At 32.9% G+C, this 21318-nt stretch overlaps 1 protein-coding gene across 1 annotated transcript; it reads left to right on the plus strand.

The window, feature by feature from the left end:
• The first annotated feature begins 848 nt into the window (after positions 1-848).
• LOC149903206 (metabotropic glutamate receptor 7-like) lies at positions 849-21318 on the plus strand. Its single transcript, XM_090108656.1, has 14 exons — positions 849-1009; positions 14904-15048; positions 15294-15545; positions 15921-16092; positions 16392-16498; positions 16738-16887; positions 17297-17430; positions 17753-17919; positions 18266-18424; positions 18562-18724; positions 19139-19352; positions 19651-19802; positions 20307-20484; positions 20886-21318. The coding sequence occupies exons 1-14, from the start codon at positions 935-937 to the stop codon at positions 21095-21097; spliced, it is 2280 nt and encodes a 759-aa protein (XP_089964782.1). The 5' UTR covers positions 849-934; the 3' UTR covers positions 21098-21318.

A 21318-nucleotide genomic window follows, 5' to 3' on the forward strand; every position in this document is an offset into this window, starting at 1 on the left:
ATATATTACCCAAAAGCTCTACAATTCCATATTTATATTACCGTGAACCTCCTCTAGATCTTTCAAAAAATGTATATAAAGAAATATATAAAAATCTATTATAACCTGAAATTTATCATTGTCCTCGTCATGTCAATCTTATTTACTTCACATTTATATAGATACTTTCCACACCGCCAACCGCCCCTAGACATAATTCAATAAACAAAATATATGTTATGAATAATAAAGACCTATTGATAAACCTGAATCCATTTTCCTCCTCACGTCAATCAGAACGAAAATACGTTTCGTAAATAATAAAGACCGTAATGAACCGAACCTTTATTTTCCTTGTCACGTCGATCCTATCACTTATTCCAGGTATCATTCTTCTCAACATCACCCAGAGCTGTCAAACAAGCCTCGCTTCGAGTATTTCGACCTATTAAAGAACCTGCTTAGAATACATTTTTACTAATATTATAAATCTGAAGAGTTTGTTTGTTTGAACGCGCTAATCTCGGGAACTACTGGCCCGATTTGAAAAATTCTTTAAGTGTTAGATAGCCCATTTATCGAAGAAGGTTATAGGCTAGCTGCACTTCGCGGTTTCACCTGCGTGGTTCCGCTCCTGTTTGTCTTAGCGAGATGATATTATATAGCCTTTAGCCTTCCTCGATAAATGAGCTATCTAACACCGAAAGATTTTTTTCAAATCGGACCAGTAGTTCCCGAGATTAGTGCGTTCAAACAAACAAACAATCAAACTCTTCAGTTTTATAATATTAGTATACATTCTAAGAGAACTTGAACGTTATCATTTTTCTGGTCACATCAATCCTATCACTTATTTCAGGTATCATTCTTCTCAACATCACCGGAACTGTCAAACAAGGCTCGCTTCGAGTATTTCACCAGAACAATACCTTCAGACCTCCATCAAGTGAAGGCGATGGTGGAGATCGTCAAGATACTGGGCTGGAGATACGTGTCTATCATTTATGAGGAATCCAATTATGGTATCAAGGTATTTGGTTTGAATTTATTGAGACGTAACGATATTGGAATTGCTTTGTAACAGTGTTAGTTAGTAATCGATATACATATATTTTCTTAGATTATCTACTTAATAGGTACAACTTAATAGGTACAGGTCGAAGCCTCACCAATAATAGAGATGTGGAAAATCGTAGTTAAACAGGCTTAAATACACATTTGACTTCTATTTACAACGACAAAATAAACTTCAAGTTGTTCAATTCATATTGAAAACGTATATTACTGTCTTGCGAAATATTCGCATATTTATGGAATCAAAATTATCTTAGCAAATGTATCTTTATTTTCAAACTCAAACTCAAACATTCATTTATTCAATTAAATATACTATTTAGTAGCACTTTCGAATCATCATTACATAAGTATTTTTAACATTTACCACCGATTCGGAAAGCAGTACCTATCTATGGAGAAGAATCGGCAAGAAACTCCATAGTTGCTCTTTTAAATCATGTCAATATTACATAATATGTAAGTTATAAATATAAATTTATAAGTTACATAATGAATGAATGCCATAAAACCAAAAATATAAATTCAATGTAACTTATATCTAACTACATAATATATCATAATATGCCAAAGAACTGTCCTGTGGTTTACGCGACAACCCTCCATGGGTCTTTTTTTATCCAGTAAAAACATTCTTGATACGAGAATACATCAAAAGTCTTAAAACTTTTGATTTATTCAAACATCTTGAATACACAGAAAAATACACGTAGAAAAATCTTCATTCCTACGTTTTCTAGAATAGCGCTCAAACTGCAGATTCTAAGGAATCTAACGGATGTTACATAAAATTCTCGGATAAACCCGATGCTCTTGTAGATATTCCTTTTACACTTTTACTTAAAATAGAGAAATGCTTTTATTCCAGAGGTAAACATGAGTCTATTTCTTTCGTAATCTAATAAAGAATGTTTCGCAGATTTTTCCAAGTTCTTAATTGATACTTTAGACTGCTTATGGTATTATGAGCATTGTGTTAAAAATGCTAAGAAATAAACATTGCATTCCATACACACATCAACAAAGTCTAGGTAGTACATTGTTATTGCATCAAATATCTCAAAATCTATGGAGAATTTTGTGATATTGTAAATGGAATAATTATAGCACATTAGGTCTTATGAGCAAATATATTATGCAGTATATGTTGTTGTGTGTATATGTTTTGGCTATTTTCATCATTACTAAAATTAAAAAGTAATAATGTAATAAAACATTTACGACATTTTTCGTCCATTACTGACTTCATTTTCTTAAAATGGTATTTAACAATTATTTATCTCCTAGTCTTGTATTATATTGTATTCTATCTAATGTTTTTTTGAAATCGTATAGCAACGTTGACAAGTGAGAATTTTAGTATAGTTGGTTTTTTGATATATTGTTCCTCTAGCTATTTCGGTTAGAGTCCGCGCAGTCTGGCTGGCCGGAGTGGTTGCGTTCAGTAGTGCGTATCTTATCTGCACAGGAAATTATCCTTAATTTAAAGTCATTTTTTAACGCGTAATTTTTAAACTTTTGCCTTTAGATAGATCCATCAATCATAATTTTTTTATTGCAAGACGTTTTTTTCGTTGTTAAATAGGTGCCAGACGCAATTTTTAATTTCGTTTTTATAAAAAATTCAAATTATTTTAGAATGTCTGTAAATTTCATATTATGTTCTTCAAACATAATATAATCTAAAATTAATTAGCCAGACGCTAATTCGATTGTTAAGTATTAAATATGTACAAATAAAAAGTAATAAATAACAAAGTACTGAAGATTATTGAAGAATCATTGTCGTGCGAAGAGCACGAAGAAGCCGATTCTAGGATTATTTTTAATATTTGTCAAATTGATTTTGATGCTGAAGTTGTTATACGCTGTTCTGACTCTGATATTTTGATTATACTTCTGGGAAATATGGATCACTTGAAATCATCTTTGAAAATCTGGATGGATATGGGTGTAGGAAATCATCAGCGATATATAAACGTTAATGAAATATACCGAATACTTGGAGTATCTTTATGTAAATCTTTGCCATGCTTCCACGCGATCACCGGGTGTGATTACACACCAGCATTTTTTAGAAAAGGCAAATTCAGACCTTTTAAAATATTGGAAAAATCGAACGAATATCAACTAGCTTTTCAAAATATAATTACCGATGATGAAGAAATAGTGAAAAGTACCTTTATAACCCTTGAGAAATTTATTTGTCAAATGTACGGTGTCCAAAATTGTTGTAATATTAATGATGTTCGATTTCATCTGTTTTCAAGTACTTTCAAGTGTAAAAAATCTGAAGAAAACTTTGCAAAAAAATTTCGAAACTTCGACTCTTCCAGTTTACCACCCTGTAAAGCTGAATTGTTTCAACATTTATTAAGGGTTCGCTATGTGACTAAGCTATGGAGAAATGCACACCAAAAACAACCGACAGCTTTATCTCCAGTTGCTTCTGGTTCAACAAAGATAAATACGATTTTGTTTGGTTTGAGGGAGAGCAATCACCTTCCACAGTTGTAGATGTTATTATTCAAAGTAAGTATTGAATAGAACATTAATCAAGAAAAACTAAATTATTATATTATAACGAACAAATCTTTTTACTTTGAATAAATGAATTATTATTTTTTTTGTTACAGATAATGGAATATTGGAAAACAATAACAATTCCTTAGACGGCTTAGACGATAACATAAATAATTCTGACAGTGAGAGGGAAGATGATGATGATGATGATTATGAAGATGGCTTTTTAAATTTAACAATGTAATTGTTTAACCTTCATTGATATAGTTTTTATTCCATGCTTTTTAATGTATGGTAATTTTAATTTATTTTTCACTTTTATGTTTTTTTTTTCATTTTAACTTTTTAATTTATAAGAACAAGTGTAAATAATATTGTATTCTTGCAATTATTTCCTGTCGCATAATTAAAATACACTAGCTGATGAGCTGCATGCTTCATTACTTTTTTTTATTTATACTCATTTTTTAATAGTACTTAACAATCGAATTAGCGTCTGGCTAATTAATTTTAGATTATATTATGTTTGAAGAACATAATATGAAATTTACAGACATTCTAAAATAATTTGAATTTTTTATAAAAACGAAATTAAAAATTGCGTCTGGCACCTATTTAACAAAGAAAAAAACGTCTTGCAATAAAAAAATTATGATTGATGGATCTATCTAAAGGCAAAAGTTTAAAAATTACGCGTAAAAAAATGACTTTAAATTAAGGATAATTTCCTGTGCAGATAAAGATGCGCACTACTGAACGCAACCACTCCGGCCAGCCAGACTGCGCGGACTCTAACCGAAATAGCCAGAGGAACAATATATCAAAAAACCAGCTATACTAAAATGACTTCTTTTTCAACGTTAATAGCTCCCGTACCAAAATGAAAACTTCTTTAGCGGCGTTGGATATAAAATTTTAAACTCGCGTCAGGGCTCAGGACACGTGACCTGATCGAAAAAGCGTAAGACGGATGGATATCAAACATGATCCATTGAAATGTTACATTTTTTAGGCCTGACCTTGAGTTATTTAGAGGCCGCAATTTTATTTTTTTGATGCGTAGGGGGGTCAGTGTGAAGCTAAAACCAAGTTTGTGGGGTCGCCACCCTTGTCCCATGGCCGCCATCTTGAAAATAGCGGTTGAAATGGTTTTAACGATATATCTCTTAAACTAATTATCTGATAATAAAACAGTTTTAACATTATTTGTTGCAAATTAAATTCTCTACAACTTTGATTCAGTAACTTTTTGTCGTAGAACTATAAATAAAAAAGTTATAAGCGAAAATGTTCAGAAATTAGAGCTATTTATATTTTTCAATAAAACTTTTTTTTATCATTTTACGAAGAAATGATATAAGACTATTTTTGTAGATTGTTTTTCGAGGAACAACTTTTATATACAACATTTTTTCATTACGTCAATAGCTAAGGTTTTACAGCGCTCAGAAGTGAGTACTATTTTTCAGTAGTAACTATACATAATAAATTGGCTATTGGCTCTTTTCCCAGACTCCACAACAATGGAAGCACACTGCAGAACATTTCAGCCCTGCTTTTCGACGTAAAAAAAAACGCACTTCCAGACTCTACCTCCTGGGTTGTGGGGAAAAGATTCAATAATTAATTATTAATAATATTGTAAAATTAATTATTAAAAATATTATTATAACAAAAATAAAATAATTACTGGTGACAAATTATTATTAGTACACACATAATATATCGTATTCTGTATAGTAAAGAGTACTTAAAATAGTACTCACTTCGGATGGCTGTAAAACCTTAGCCATTTACTTAATGAAAAAATGTTGTAAATAAAAGTTGTTCTACGAAAAACAATCTACAAAAATGGTCTGATATAATTTCTTCGTAAACTTATAAAAAAAAAGTTTTATTGAAAAATATAAACATCTCTAATTTCTGAACATTTTCGCTTATAACTTTTTTGTTTATAGTTCTACGACAAAAAGTTAAGTTTAAGTGATATATCGTAAAAACCATTTCAACCGCTATTTTCAAGATGGCGGCCGTGGGACAAGGGTGGCGACCCCACAAACTTGGTGATAGCTTCACACTGACCCCCCCTACACATCAAACAAATAAAATTGCGTCCTCTAAAAAATGCGACCCCAAATGTAACTTTTCAATGGACCAACATGCTCAACGTTAATAATCAAGTTTTCACTTCTGCCGGCACTCCCAGAGTGCAACCCGTCTTTTTTTTTATTTCTTATATAAATACACTAACGATATAAATACACTGGCTTAAACCCCAAAAGGACAATACGACTGAATGGCCAATAACTGTATTAGATAATAAGAACATGTACCTAAGAGACTGCAGCGCTAACAATGACCAAGCTTTGCAGTCGTTTCTAAATAGATTTAGTTTCTCTCGGGGGAAATAATTACTGTTTGCACTAAATCCTAACTAACGATATTCGAGGATTATATCACGAGCAAATGATACCGAGCTTTGAAATAATTTAGTTTTAGATATTATAAACCGATTTCGCAGACTGTGAACAGGAAGAGGATATTTCTCCGAAACAAAATCTCATTTATTCTCATTAGATGTTGAATTTATATTTTGATTAATTCCGTCTCTTATTTATACTTAATATCTTGCATGATGAGTCCTCTAATGAAAGCCGTTCGTAACATCAATTCAAAAACCCATCTGGGAAATTATTTACCTTTGAAATGGTTCATGTGAATAAGGGTCTTATTAAAACTGTAATATTATTCGCCATGGACCAATTTGTTATCAAGCCATATACTATTTACATATTGAGACATTGGAATAAAAACTTAAGCAATTAAAGGGAATTTCAAAATAAATAAGAAAACTTAACGACTATTCAAACTTTTGTTTACCTAACACGAAGGCAGGTCAACGTCTGATAGAATGTTCTGTTCATATGTTCAAAGCAGTCAATTGCATTACTAATAGCAGGTGTGCTGTTAAATCCATTTAACTTTCTGATGGGATATAAACTAAATCAGTTCTCATGGGGCCATGGTGCATGATACACGAACGGCTAAGCCGAAAGCGTCTTTATTACGAGTGTATAGAGTCTAAATTATATCAATTTTGGTTTCAAAATGCATATCTGTTATACTGCATATAATATTATCATCAATGTATATCGAAGGAATAGTTAGAGGATATTATTGGACTAATTCATTACACAGTAAAATTTTGTTTATTATATAATTATCAAAATTGTGCAAGCAGTAAAAAAGTACTTTAGCCAAAAAGGGAGATTCCTCGAATAAATATGTTGTTGGGAAATTGTGATAAAATAGTGAAAAAAAAAAAAATTAGATTTAAATATTATTATTTCGCTACAAAGACTTAGTTACATCTTTTTACATTTTTTTTGTCGAGGGACATGACATTATTGTCATCTTATTGTCATAATATACCTTACTAGCTGCGCCCCGCGGTTTCACCCGCGTGGCTCCGCTCCTGTTGGTCTTATAGCGCGAATCGCGATGATAATAATATCATCGCGCTTTAGGCTATATATGTATAATATATAGCCTACTGCCTATAGTCTATAGCAGCCTCGATAAATGGGCTATTTTTTTCAAATCGGACCAGTAGTTCATCGATTATTGATTGATCGATTATTGATTGGCCGATTATTGATTGATCGATTATTGATTTATTGATCGATCGATCGATTGATCAATTATTGATTGATCGATTATTGATTGATTGATTGAGCGATCGAACGATTATTGATTGATCGATTATTGATTGATCGATTGATTGATTAAATGATCGATCGATATATCGATTGATCAATTATTGATTGATCGATTATTGATTGATTGATCGATTATTGATTGATCGATTATTGATTGATCGATTATTGATTGATCGATAATTGATTGATCGAATGATTGATTGAAATGATCGATCGATTGAACGATTATTTATTGATCGATTATTGATTGACCGATTATTGATTGATCAATTATTGATTGATTGATCGATCGATTGATCAATTGATCGATCGATATATCGATTGAGCGATTATTGATTGATCAATTATTGATTGATCGATTATTGATTGATCGAATGATTGATCGATTGATTGATTGAATGATCGATTGAAATGATCGATCGATATATCGATTGATCAATTATTGATTGATCGATTATCGATTGATTGATTGAGCGATCGATCGATTATTGATTGATCGATTGATCGATTATTGATTGATCGATTATTGATTGATCGATTATTGATTGACCGATTATTGATTGATCAATTATTGATTGATGATCGATCGATCGATTGATCAATTGATCGATCGACATATCGATTGATTGATCGATTGACTGATTAAATGACCGATCGATATATCGATTGATCAATTATTGATTGATCGATTATTGATTGATTGATTGATCGATCGATTATTGATTGATCGATTGATCGATTATTGATTGATCGATTGATAGATTGATCGATCGATTGATAGATTGATCGATCGATCGATTGATAAATTATTAATTGATCGATTATTGATTGATTGATTTGATTGATCGATCGATATATCGATTGATTGATTGATCGATCGCTTATTGATTGATCGATTGATCGATTATTGATTGATCGATTGATAGATTGATGATCGATCGATTGATAGATTGATCGATCGATCGATCGATAAATTATTTATTGATCGATTATTGATTGATTGATTTGATTGATCGATCGATATATCGATTGATCGATCGATCGATTGATAGATTGATAGATTGATCGATCGATTGATAAATTATTGATTGATCGATTGATTGATTGATTGATCGATCGATATATCGATTGATCGATTATTGATTGATCGATAATTGATTGATCGATTATTGATTGATCGAATGATTGATCGATTGATTGATCAATTATTGATCGATCGATAAATAAATAAATAAATAAATAAATAAATCATTTATTGCATAAAAACATGGTACATACAAAGATATTAAGATGAAAATTGGAACATTCATGTTTTTACTATAGTTACATAGCATACAATAATTATTATTAATTCACAAAATGAATGAGAATGATAAGTTAGTTACAATTTAATAAGACGAGTCAGGAGTATTGTCAGTTAAAATTAGTTTTATACATAAATCATAGTCATACAGTCAATCAAATATCAAAATCATTATTTTATATTATTTATACATTTTTCATATTATACAGAAATTCATTTAAGTTGTAAAAACAATTCTCTAACAAGTATTTAATTAATTTATTTTTAAATCCTGGAAGAGGAACCCCTTGCAGGTCTTTTGGAATTTTATTAAATATCTGAATACCTATGTAAGGAACATTTTTTTTGTACAAAGTTAATTTAGGCCTCGGTAAAAACAATTTGTTTGGATATCTTGTTAATTTTCCAATTTCTTTATTAAGTTTAAAATATTGAGGATTTTTTTTTATGAAAATACAAATTTCTTTGATATATATACATGCAAGAGGCAGGATTCTCAAGTTTTTAAAAAGTTCCCTACAACTCACAGTAGGCCCAACATTACAAATAGCTCTTATGCACTTTTTTTGTAATTTAAATGCTCTGTCAAACTCAACCGAATTGCCCCAAATTATAATACCATATGACAAGACTGATGATACATAGCCGTAGTAGGCCGTTATCGCTGCTTCCCTTGATATCGTCTGTCTTAACCGCCTTATTACATAAACAAATCTATCAAGCTTCGTGCAGACCATATCAATATGCGACTTCCAGTTACAGTGTTTATCATAGATTACCCCAAGAAATTTAGCTGTTTCGACTTCTTGTATTATATGTTCTTTGTATTTTACTGTTAGGTTATGAGTTATTCCATTATACGGGCAGAACTGAATAAAATTTGTTTTTTGTAAATTTACTTGAAGATTATTGGATTGTAACCAATGTATTGTTTTTTGAAGTATATTGTTTATTTCTGTTTCGTATGTATTAACATTGGTACACTGCACAAAAATAGTCGTATCGTCCGCATACAAAACACATGGACAGTCGAGATACATTGGCAGGTCATTGATATACGTCAAAAATAAAAATGGACCTATTATACTGCCTTGAGGCACACCTCGTTCAATGTTTCTGTACTTAGAGCAGTAAGTGCGTTTCAATTATTGATCGATCGAATCGATCGATCAATAATTGATCAATCGATTGGATATGATGGGTTAAGAACCGGTATTTTAAAGAAATGTGCTGAAATAATAAGCCATCCAATCTCATTCTTAATAAATCTTTCATTTGAAACAGGTATATATCCTACTATGTTGAAATACTCGGTAGTAAAACCAATGTTTAAAAAAGATAATCCCCGAGATCTAAATAACTATAGACCCATAACACTGATACCTATCATAGCTAAAATATTTGAAAAGGCTATAATTAAAAGGTTAAACAGCTTTTTTGAAAAAAACAAAATTCTCTCAAATATGCAATTTGGATTTCGAAACGGTAGTTCCACGACATTAGCTTGCTTTAATATGACGAAACTTATAATGGACAGTCTTAATGACAAAATACCCATTAATGCCCTATTGCTTGATATGTCTAAGGCATTTGACAACGTAAATCATAGCAAGTTACTCTATAAACTCTATAATTATGGTATAAGAGGAAAAGCATATGACTTAATGGATTCGTACCTGAGTGATAGACAACAATGCACTGAAATTACGAAAATTGATGGAAATTTGAAACGCACTTACTGCTCTAAGTACAGAAACATTGAACGAGGTGTGCCTCAAGGCAGTATAATAGGTCCATTTTTATTTTTGACGTATATCAATGACCTGCCAATGTATCTCGACTGTCCATGTGTTTTGTATGCGGACGATACGACTATTTTTGTGCAGTGTACCAATGTTAATACATACGAAACAGAAATAAACAATATACTTCAAAAAACAATACATTGGTTACAATCCAATAATCTTCAAGTAAATTTACAAAAAACAAATTTTATTCAGTTCTGCCCGTATAATGGAATAACTCATAACCTAACAGTAAAATACAAAGAACATATAATACAAGAAGTCGAAACAGCTAAATTTCTTGGGGTAATCTATGATAAACACTGTAACTGGAAGTCGCATATTGATATGGTCTGCACGAAGCTTGATAGATTTGTTTATGTAATAAGGCGGTTAAGACAGACGATATCAAGGGAAGCAGCGATAACGGCCTACTACGGCTATGTATCATCAGTCTTGTCATATGGTATTATAATTTGGGGCAATTCGGTTGAGTTTGACAGAGCATTTAAATTACAAAAAAAGTGCATAAGAGCTATTTGTAATGTTGGGCCTACTGTGAGTTGTAGGGAACTTTTTAAAAACTTGAGAATCCTGCCTCTTGCATGTATATATATCAAAGAAATTTGTATTTTCATAAAAAAAAATCCTCAATATTTTAAACTTAATAAAGAAATTGGAAAATTAACAAGATATCCAAACAAATTGTTTTTACCGAGGCCTAAATTAACTTTGTACAAAAAAAATGTTCCTTACATAGGTATTCAGATATTTAATAAAATTCCAAAAGACCTGCAAGGGGTTCCTCTTCCAGGATTTAAAAATAAATTAATTAAATACTTGTTAGAGAATTGTTTTTACAACTTAAATGAATTTCTGTATAATATGAAAAATGTATAAATAATATAAAATAATGATTTTGATATTTGATTGACTGTATGACTATGATTTATGTATAAAACTAATTTTAACTGACAATACTCCTGACTCGTCTTATTAAATTGTAACTAACTTATCATTCTCATTCATTTTGTGAATTAATAATAATTATTGTATGCTATGTAACTATAGTAAAAACATGAATGTTCCAATTTTCATCTTAATATCTTTGTATGTACCATGTTTTTATGCAATAAATGATTTATTTATTTATTTATTTATTTATTTATCGATCGATCAATAATTGATCAATCAATCGATCAATCATTCGATCAATCAATAATCGATCAATCAATTATCGATCAATCAATAATCGATCAATCGATATATCGATCGATCAATCAATCAATCAATCGATCAATCAATAATTTATCAATCGATCGATCAATCTATCAATCTATCAATCGATCGATCGATCAATCGATATATCGATCGATCAATCAAATCAATCAATCAATAATCGATCAATAAATAATTTATCGATCGATCGATCGATCAATCTATCAATCGATCGATCATCAATCTATCAATCGATCAATCAATAATCGATCAATCGATCAATCAATAAGCGATCGATCAATCAATCAATCGATATATCGATCGATCAATCAAATCAATCAATCAATAATCGATCAATTAATAATTTATCAATCGATCGATCGATCAATCTATCAATCGATCGATCAATCTATCAATCGATCAATCAATAATCGATCAATCGATCAATCAATAATCGATCGATCAATCAATCAATCAATAATCGATCAATCAATAATTGATCAATCGATATATCGATCGGTCATTTAATCAGTCAATCGATCAATCAATCGATATGTCGATCGATCAATTGATCAATCGATCGATCGATCATCAATCAATAATTGATCAATCAATAATCGGTCAATCAATAATCGATCAATCAATAATCGATCAATCAATAATCGATCAATCGATCAATCAATAATCGATCGATCGCTCAATCAATCAATCGATAATCGATCAATCAATAATTGATCAATCGATATATCGATCGATCATTTCAATCGATCATTCAATCAATCAATCGATCAATCATTCGATCAATCAATAATCGATCAATCAATAATTGATCAATCAATAATCGATCAATCGATATATCGATCGATCAATTGATCAATCGATCGATCAATCAATCAATAATTGATCAATCAATAATCGGTCAATCAATAATCGATCAATAAATAATCGTTCAATCGATCGATCATTTCAATCAATCATTCGATCAATCAATTATCGATCAATCAATAATCGATCAATCAATAATCGATCAATCAATAATCGATCAATCAATCAATAATCGATCAATCAATAATTGATCAATCGATATATCGATCGATCATTTAATCAATCAATCGATCAATCAATAATCGATCAATCAATAATCGTTCGATCGCTCAATCAATCAATCAATAATCGATCAATCAATAATTGATCAATCGATCGATCGATCAATAAATCAATAATCGATCAATCAATAATCGGCCAATCAATAATCGATCAATCAATAATCGATGAACTACTGGTCCGATTTGAAAAAAATAGCCCATTTATCGAGGCTGCTATAGACTATAGGCAGTAGGCTATATATTATACATATATAGCCTAAAGCGCGATGATATTATTATCATCGCGATTCGCGCTATAAGACCAACAGGAGCGGAGCCACGCGGGTGAAACCGCGGGGCGCAGCTAGTAAGGTATATTATGACAATAAGATGACAATAATGTCATGTCCCTCGACAAAAAAAATGTAAAAAGATGTAACTAAGTCTTTGTAGCGAAATAATAATATTTAAATCTAATTTTTTTTTTTTTCACTATTTTATCACAATTTCCCAACAACATATTTATTCGAGGAATCTCCCTTTTTGGCTAAAGTACTTTTTTACTGCTTGCACAATTTTGATAATTATATAATAAACAAAATTTTACTGTGTAATGAATTAGTCCAATAATATCCTCTAACTATTCCTTCGATATACATTGATGATAATATTATATGCAGTATAACAGATATGCATTTTGAAACCAAAATTGATATAATTTAGACTCTATACACTCGTAATAAAGACGCTTTCGGCTTAGCCGTTCGTGTATCATGCACCATGGCCCCATGAGAACTGATTTAGTTTATATCCCATCAGAAAGTTAAATGGATTTAACAGCACACCTGCTATTAGTAATGCAATTGACTGCTTTGAACATATGAACAGAACATTCTATCAGACGTTGACCTGCCTTCGTGTTAGGTAAACAAAAGTTTGAATAGTCGTTAAGTTTTCTTATTTATTTTGAAATTCCCTTTAATTGCTTAAGTTTTTATTGTATAAGATCCTTTTCCTGACAATAATATACGCATATAAAAATAATTTATTTTGATCAGCTCTTGGCATAAGCCATAAGCTGCCGTGATCGCGTGAAATAGGGTTTTTTATATATCCAAAGCAATTATGAATATCTCTTATGATGACATGTTGTAATACCTAACCCTACTTGCTTCATAATATGCCCATGACGCTTAAAGTTTAAAGCCGACCCTCATGTAGACCTTTGACCTATGAACCTTTTTGAATATGACCTTTATCTTACATGATTTCTCTAAGTGACTCCCATTTCATTTTCTATACGTGAATTTAATTAGTAATGGCAAAGAAAATTATTATGTTGAATACTTTATAGATGTTTACCGGAGAGTAAATTAATAAACTTTTGTTTTCTAAAAATTGTAAATATAAAAAATTGTTATACGAATATGTTATAGGAAAAAAATTCGAGCACATTTGACAGAAAATATCAAACGCATTAATTTCAAGATATAATAAAAAAATACGTTCATGAATTTACCCGTCATCCGCATTTACTAGCACTTGAAAATAATTGGAAAGCGTCTAAACTTATGAACAATATTTCAATTAACAACGTGCCATCATTTCAATCAAATCACGACCACGCTTTGCCTGACATTTAACTTCGATCATAAATATGGGGATGAGTAACAAACTTTTACCCAATTTTACCATATTTTTCCGTCTAAAAATTCTGGAATTCTCTTGAAGAAAACACGTTGACGTGCCCAAAATCACTTTGATCCTAATTATATTATTTTCTTCTTTCGTAATTAAAAATGAAACACAATTAATATCAGTAATATTGTAAAAAACACAAATAAACAAATCAGTTGCCAAATTTCACAAGTATTTTTCTTACTGCATGTATTATGTATTATATATTAATAGCTATATAATTCAAAACTATAACCACTTAATATTTAGCCCTTTTCTTGCTTATTTATAACTAGCTTTCCGCCCGCGGCTTTGCCCGCGTTTTCAAAGAAAAACCCGCATAGTTCCCGTTCCCGTGGGATTTCCGGGATAAAACCTATCCTATGTGTTAATCCAAGTTACCTTCTGTATGTGTGCTAAATTTCATTGAAATCGGTTCAGTAGTATTTGCGTGAAAGAGTAACAAACACACACATACACATCCTCACAAACTTTCGCATTTATAATATTAGTAGGATTAATTTAAATCTTGGTTATTCAGGCTTTTGAAGAACTAGAAACGCTATTAGCCCGGAATGACATTTGCATTGCTGTTAAAGAAAGATTAGCGAAGGACTCCGGAGCGGCTGACGAGAAGGAATACGATGATATCGTGGAAAGGCTCTTATCGCGACCTAGAGCTAGAGGTTCGTGATATCTAGCTTTATTTGTAGTTAGCCATTTATGTAGTCTTATCTAGTTACTAAACGTCCCTGCAAACGTTGTTCTGCTGTACACTTAGGGACATGAAAAATAGATATTAGCCGAATTTCATATCTTTCCGTTTCGGTGGAGTATGGTAAAGCTAGCAATTTATTGCATGTAAACCTGGTAGTGAAATAGTTATTTTACGAACAATAAACGAAATACCCAAGTGACGTCACAATTCCAGGGGTAATAGTGTTCGGATCAGATCAAGAAGTAGCAGGCGTAATGGCAGCAGTACAACGCAAAGGGGCTGGTAGCACCTTCGGCTGGGTTGGCTCTGATGGTTGGAGCGCCAGGGCTCTGGTAGCAGCTGGCAACGAGCCCGTGGTAGAAGGGACCATCAGTGTGCAGCCACAGGCCAACCCAGTGAGGGGCTTCAAGGAATACTTTCTCGGACTGACGCCTGAGAACAACGCTAGGAATCCTTGGTTTGTCGGTAATCATGAATCAATATATGATAAGGATGAGGATAAATAGCTAATTGTGTTGTTTTCAAATTCAAATTCAAATTATTTCTTTCTTTCTTTTACATTAGGTCTTAAAGTTACGGTTTGGTACTATAGAAATCTTGATGAAATAAAATTGTATGTACCTAATTAATCAATATAGACTTAAATTGTTTTAAGTGAAGTATCTGTATTCTTCTTCAAGAATAGTCATAGTGCATAAGCTATTCACCTTTAACTCGCTGCATAAATAAACAAATAAATAAACCGGTTTTTCTCACTATATCCCTGTTCTTCTCTCTTCTCTTTTCTCTCATAGTCGAGAATATCTTATTATTTTTACTGACTATTCTCTTTTGATACAGAATTCTGGGAAGAGCAATTCCGTTGCCGCTATCCAGGCGCCCCTCGTACACCTTACAATATAAACTACAAGCCTTGCACAGGACAAGAGAAACTATCTGCTGAGAACACGGAGTTTGAAGCACAACTGCAGTTTGTTGCTGATGCTGTCTGGGCTTTTGTGTTTGCTATCAGGTATCCGGACTCGTATTCTAAGTTCTACAACAAATAAATGTTATCATTTTCATCATCTTTATGTAAACTGATAAGAAGATTTTATCACGTGTATTAGAAAATTGATGAAGTGAAATAATCCCAAAATATATTCAAACAAAGGTATAACTACGAACTTGTTCAATTTTTTTAAGAAAATAACGATAATTTTGTTAAGTAAATAAATATCCCTTTAATTTTTAAGCAATGTTATATTGCTTCCTGAGATATTATACTCGTTGTTGTTATACCTAAGTTAAGTTTATCTGTTTCTTCCTCAGGGATATGCACAGTGACTTATGCGGTGGAAAGCCAGGTTTATGTGAGGCAATGCGACCAGTAAATGGACCAACTCTACTGCGATATCTACGGCAAGTACGCTTTACAGGTAAATAATATATTCAACACAACACTATTAAAGAAACCAGGAAATAGATGTGAAAGTACTAATATCGTACCTACTTCGATATTAGTACAAATTCAAAATAGACTTAAATGGTGTATTTCAGACGTTTAATCTTTTAAAGGCAATAATAATTACTAGGTAAGATATTTCTCTGGCGTTACAAACCGAAATTGGAGATAAACTTATAGAAGGTACAATATCAGCTCTATTCTTAATTTTAGGATTGAGTGGAGATGAGTTTCATTTCGACCAATATGGAGATGGACCAGCTAGATACAATATATTACATTTCAAACAAATCACACGTGGTGTGTATAGATGGATAAGAGTCGGGAAATATCTAGATGGGGAGTTGCAACTGAATATGGATGGTAAGGTATTTTTCTGTTTGATTTCAATTATGTTATTTTCAGAAATATTTATGGACTGAATAAATATGCAAACACTCTTGGCCATACGCCAAAAAATATCACACTGGAATGTTTTTTTAAACTATTGAAACTCAGAGTCGATCAATTTTCTCTGTGTGTTCGGGCATCACTATATATGGAATGATCAGATCTGGAAAGTCTCATTCTCCGTTCTTTCGGAAAAGTTTTTTGAATTGATTGAGTACCTATGTATGAAAACATAATATTGAATCACATGAGTGGCCATATGAGTAGACTGCACGCTATTGCTTTTCATCTGGCAAAACGATGGATAATATTAACGAAAGCTTCAATTTTAAAATTTATGAAACTACAAATCGACAGAAGATAATTATGATTTTAACTTCAGATATTCAATTCAAATGGGGGCAGGCTCACCCGCCGGAGTCGGTGTGCAGCGCGGAGTGCGAGCTGGGGCAGGCCAAGCAGTACGTGGAGGGTGAGAGCTGCTGCTGGCACTGCTTCAACTGCACACAGTATGAGGTATGATGCCATCGGATAGCACTTAAAACTGACAGCAAATTTACAAATATCAGAGCCATTACGACCAACAAGTTGAAATTCTATATATGTTGATGGGTTGCGAACTAAGGTGATATTTTACTTGGCAAGTAGCGAATACAGCTTACGAGATGCGACTGGACGATTAGTTTAGACTTACATCAATTTCGATTATAGTTTAGACTCATTAAGCTCGACAAATATATCCTTTGACAGATTATACAATATTGTGTCATGTTTAAACGATCCAACATATTCTTCCTCATGATGAACAAGATTATACAAATTGACAAATGTATTTCAGATACGATCACCATATTCAGAAACGGCATGTGTAGAATGCCCCAGAGGCACGTTACCAGACGCAGCGAGAACACGATGTGCCCCAATACCAGAATTATATCTCCAACCGTCTTCACCAGCTGCTATCGGAGCTATGACTTTTTCTGCTCTTGGTATTATATTGACCATGTAAGTAGTCTTTATTAGCAACTATTTTATAGGGTAGATGAGTTCCTATTATCAAATTCAAACTCAAACATGTATTTATTCGACTTGACTTTGTTGACTTCTAAGCGCTTTTAACTCATCAAAATACAATCGAAAAGTTATATATTTACCACTGATCAACCACTGATCATGAAAAACAGTTTCTACAGAGAAGAACTGGAGCAAGAAGCTCTGTAATACACAAGAGATAGAATATTGTAAATATTTTTCAACTATTCTTGAGTGATTAAAGTCATTAATAATTAATTGTAGAATTTGATGCACATTGAATTTTATACAGATTTCTATTTCTCAAATCACATTTCAGCTTGATAGTAACCTTATGGATACTCAGAAGTAGCACGCCAGTAGTACGCGCCAGTGGCCGGGAACTTTCCTTCGTGCTACTAACCGGGATACTCATGTGCTATTTGGTTACATTTGCTCTTGTACTCCGCCCAACCGACTTGCTATGTTCTATACAAAGGTGAGCCTCAACTATAAATTGGGATGTTTTGTAATGGCATTCAGTAGCTAGAAATAGACAGTCTCATTTCTTTTTGAATTATAGTATTCCTGAAATATGTATTTTTTATTTCAATTAACCATTAGACTGTGTTTTAGGTTCGGTACAGGTTTCTGTTTCACAGTAGTATACGCAGCTCTTCTTACCAAAACTAATAGAATTGCCAGAATATTCGATGCAAGCAAACATTCCGCTCGGCGGCCATCTTTAATATCACCGAAGTCACAGCTTTTAATATGTTCCGTATTGGTTTCAATACAGGTAATATTATTTACTTAATTATTTAAACGACTACGAAACGACGACGACGACGACGTCGACAAACGACTACGATACGAAAATACTATCTTTTTAATTCCATTAAATTATTGTTTTGGTAACTATAAGCATTATGGAGCAAATGATGCCTGCTTTAAACGCTTCTGAACTATTTCTGTTTACCTTCCAATCCTAAATAGGTCCTCTAGCGGCACTCACTTTCGTACACTGGAAATAAAAGTACTATAAAATAACAGGTGGTGATAAAAAAGTCGGCAACAAATCTTCATACACGTCTGTCTGTGATGGCTATGGAATTGCTTACCACCAGGCGATCCACAAACTCGTTTATAATAAACGAGAATATAAACCCAAAGTATTCCTTATATACAGTTATTATTCTTACAAATAAAACAGGTGGTGATAGTGGTGGTATGGCAACTCGCGTCCCCAGCGCGCGCGATCCACCACTACCCGACCCGCGAGGACAACATGCTGATCTGCGACTCGTACGTGGACGCGTCGTATACCATCGCTTTTTTCTACCCGGTGGTCCTGATCGTGGTGTGCACGGTATATGCTGTGCTTACTAGGAAGATACCCGAGGCTTTTAATGAGAGCAAGCATATAGGTATGTGCTGTAAGCACGGCTCCGAATTATTAAGGAACAAAAAATTTAAAATGCAACGTTAAGAAATAAAGTGGCAAATTTTTTCTCATTAATACATTAATTAAAAACATCCTAGACACCTTACCTCTCCTCCTTTCTCCTTCCATATTCCATTTATCGATAAAGTAGGTACATGAGACTTATAAATGACAGAATCTGGTAAAAATGAAAATTATTTTTTAAGTCAGGGTTTAATGCTAAGAAACTACATACTACAATTCTACGAAAGGCCATATTGACAACAAAAACATTTTCTCAGGCTTCACAATGTACACGACTTGTGTGATATGGCTCGCCTTTGTGCCATTGTATTTTGGCACGGCGAGTCACGTGCCACTGCGTGTCACCAGCATGGCCGTCACTATCTCGCTCAGTGCTAGCGTCACGCTGGCGTGTTTGTTCGCACCTAAAGTGAGTATTGGAAATAAAAACTTTGTCATGTTAAAACAAATAACAAACACTTGAAAAATAATTTTACTGCGAATTATATCCATTGACTATCATGATAACTCATTTAATAGCCAATAAATAAATTCATACTATCAGATTTGAGTAGCGCCTTCGATAAAGTGAATTATTTACTATTTAGAAAAATTTGCTTTTATTAATTACGGACCAACTCTGTGCTTTACAAAATTACAACACATGACGTATTAAGATAATAGAAACCAAAAGTTAAGTCTAACAATGAATCGCTTTCTCTTCTCTTGTTGCGGCTACTTCAGGTATTCCTCAAGGCTCCAATCTGGGACCTTTTTTATTTCTGATTCATGAAAACGACTTTATAATATATCAAATGTATTAATCGAATCGCATCAAAAGAAAAAAAATTGCCCACTATCTACCTCGCTATAACAGTGAATAAACAGTTTCACAACTTTGATTATGCCTCTTATTTCAAATATTTCCATGTAGATGTACATTATCCTCATTCGACCGGAGCGCAACGTGCGCGCGAACATGATGACGTCAAAATGGCGGAGTGGCGCGCGCGGCACCGCTCCGGGCGCGGTGTGTGCAGCGCTGGTGGGAGCTGCGCCCTTACCGCGCCCTGCTGCTACGCCCTCTACAGATTTATCTACGTTGGAAGCGGGTATGTTGCTTTTATTTTGATACTAGGCGCTCGTCAACGCGGGATAAAATAAAATACAGCCCGTGCAGTCACTCAGGAATAAAGTAACTTTATGCTTTTAAAAGATTTTTTCGATTCAGTTTCGTAGCCTATTCATTTCAAATACTAATATTTGTATACGTAGTATATTATTATTAGTCTGTGCTAATCATGTGCTAATATTTATTTTTCATTATGATATGAACTAGTTTAAAAAGTATGGATAGCGACGATCCCCTTTTTACTATGCCCAGCAGTCATTATTTGTATTTACTATATTTATCCTTTTCATTTTATTTTATAAGTAATTGTCTAGTTTTGTCACTGTTTTAAATGTAGGTATACCAATGTAGGTAAAGTAAACCTTCTTCTTACAATTCCAGAGCGATCAACATCCACGGACCGCCAAGTCCAAACAGACGACCTAAACAGTCCGAACACCAACCAGAACGGACTATGTCTAGACGCCAAGAAGCTAGCAGAACTAGCCGGTGGTCTGCCCGCGTTCGAAGCGAGCGGTGTCAGACGACGCGCGGCGGCAGAACCGGCGGTACGCGTGGCGGTCGCCGTGGTGGGGGGACGCGTTAACTTATAGCCTAGGCTGGCTAGACTGCCTGTTTTGGTCTGACCGGACTAACTATAGGGAGACACATGAAACAAGTTGTAAAGAATACACTCAATAAAATCGGTTGGAGTGATTGAAAATGATTACAGTAAAAAAGTAAATTTGGAGGATATCATGAAGATAATGAGAAGAGAGATGTTATGAGATATCACTCGTATTTATAGTTTTTATTGGCTTATATCGTGCTGGTT

Source organism: Colias eurytheme, chromosome 13 (genome assembly GCF_061535395.1).
Source record: "Colias eurytheme isolate Ceu_HAF_F1 chromosome 13, ilColEury1 Martin Lab GWU primary, whole genome shotgun sequence".
Taxonomy (NCBI): domain Eukaryota; kingdom Metazoa; phylum Arthropoda; class Insecta; order Lepidoptera; family Pieridae; genus Colias; species Colias eurytheme.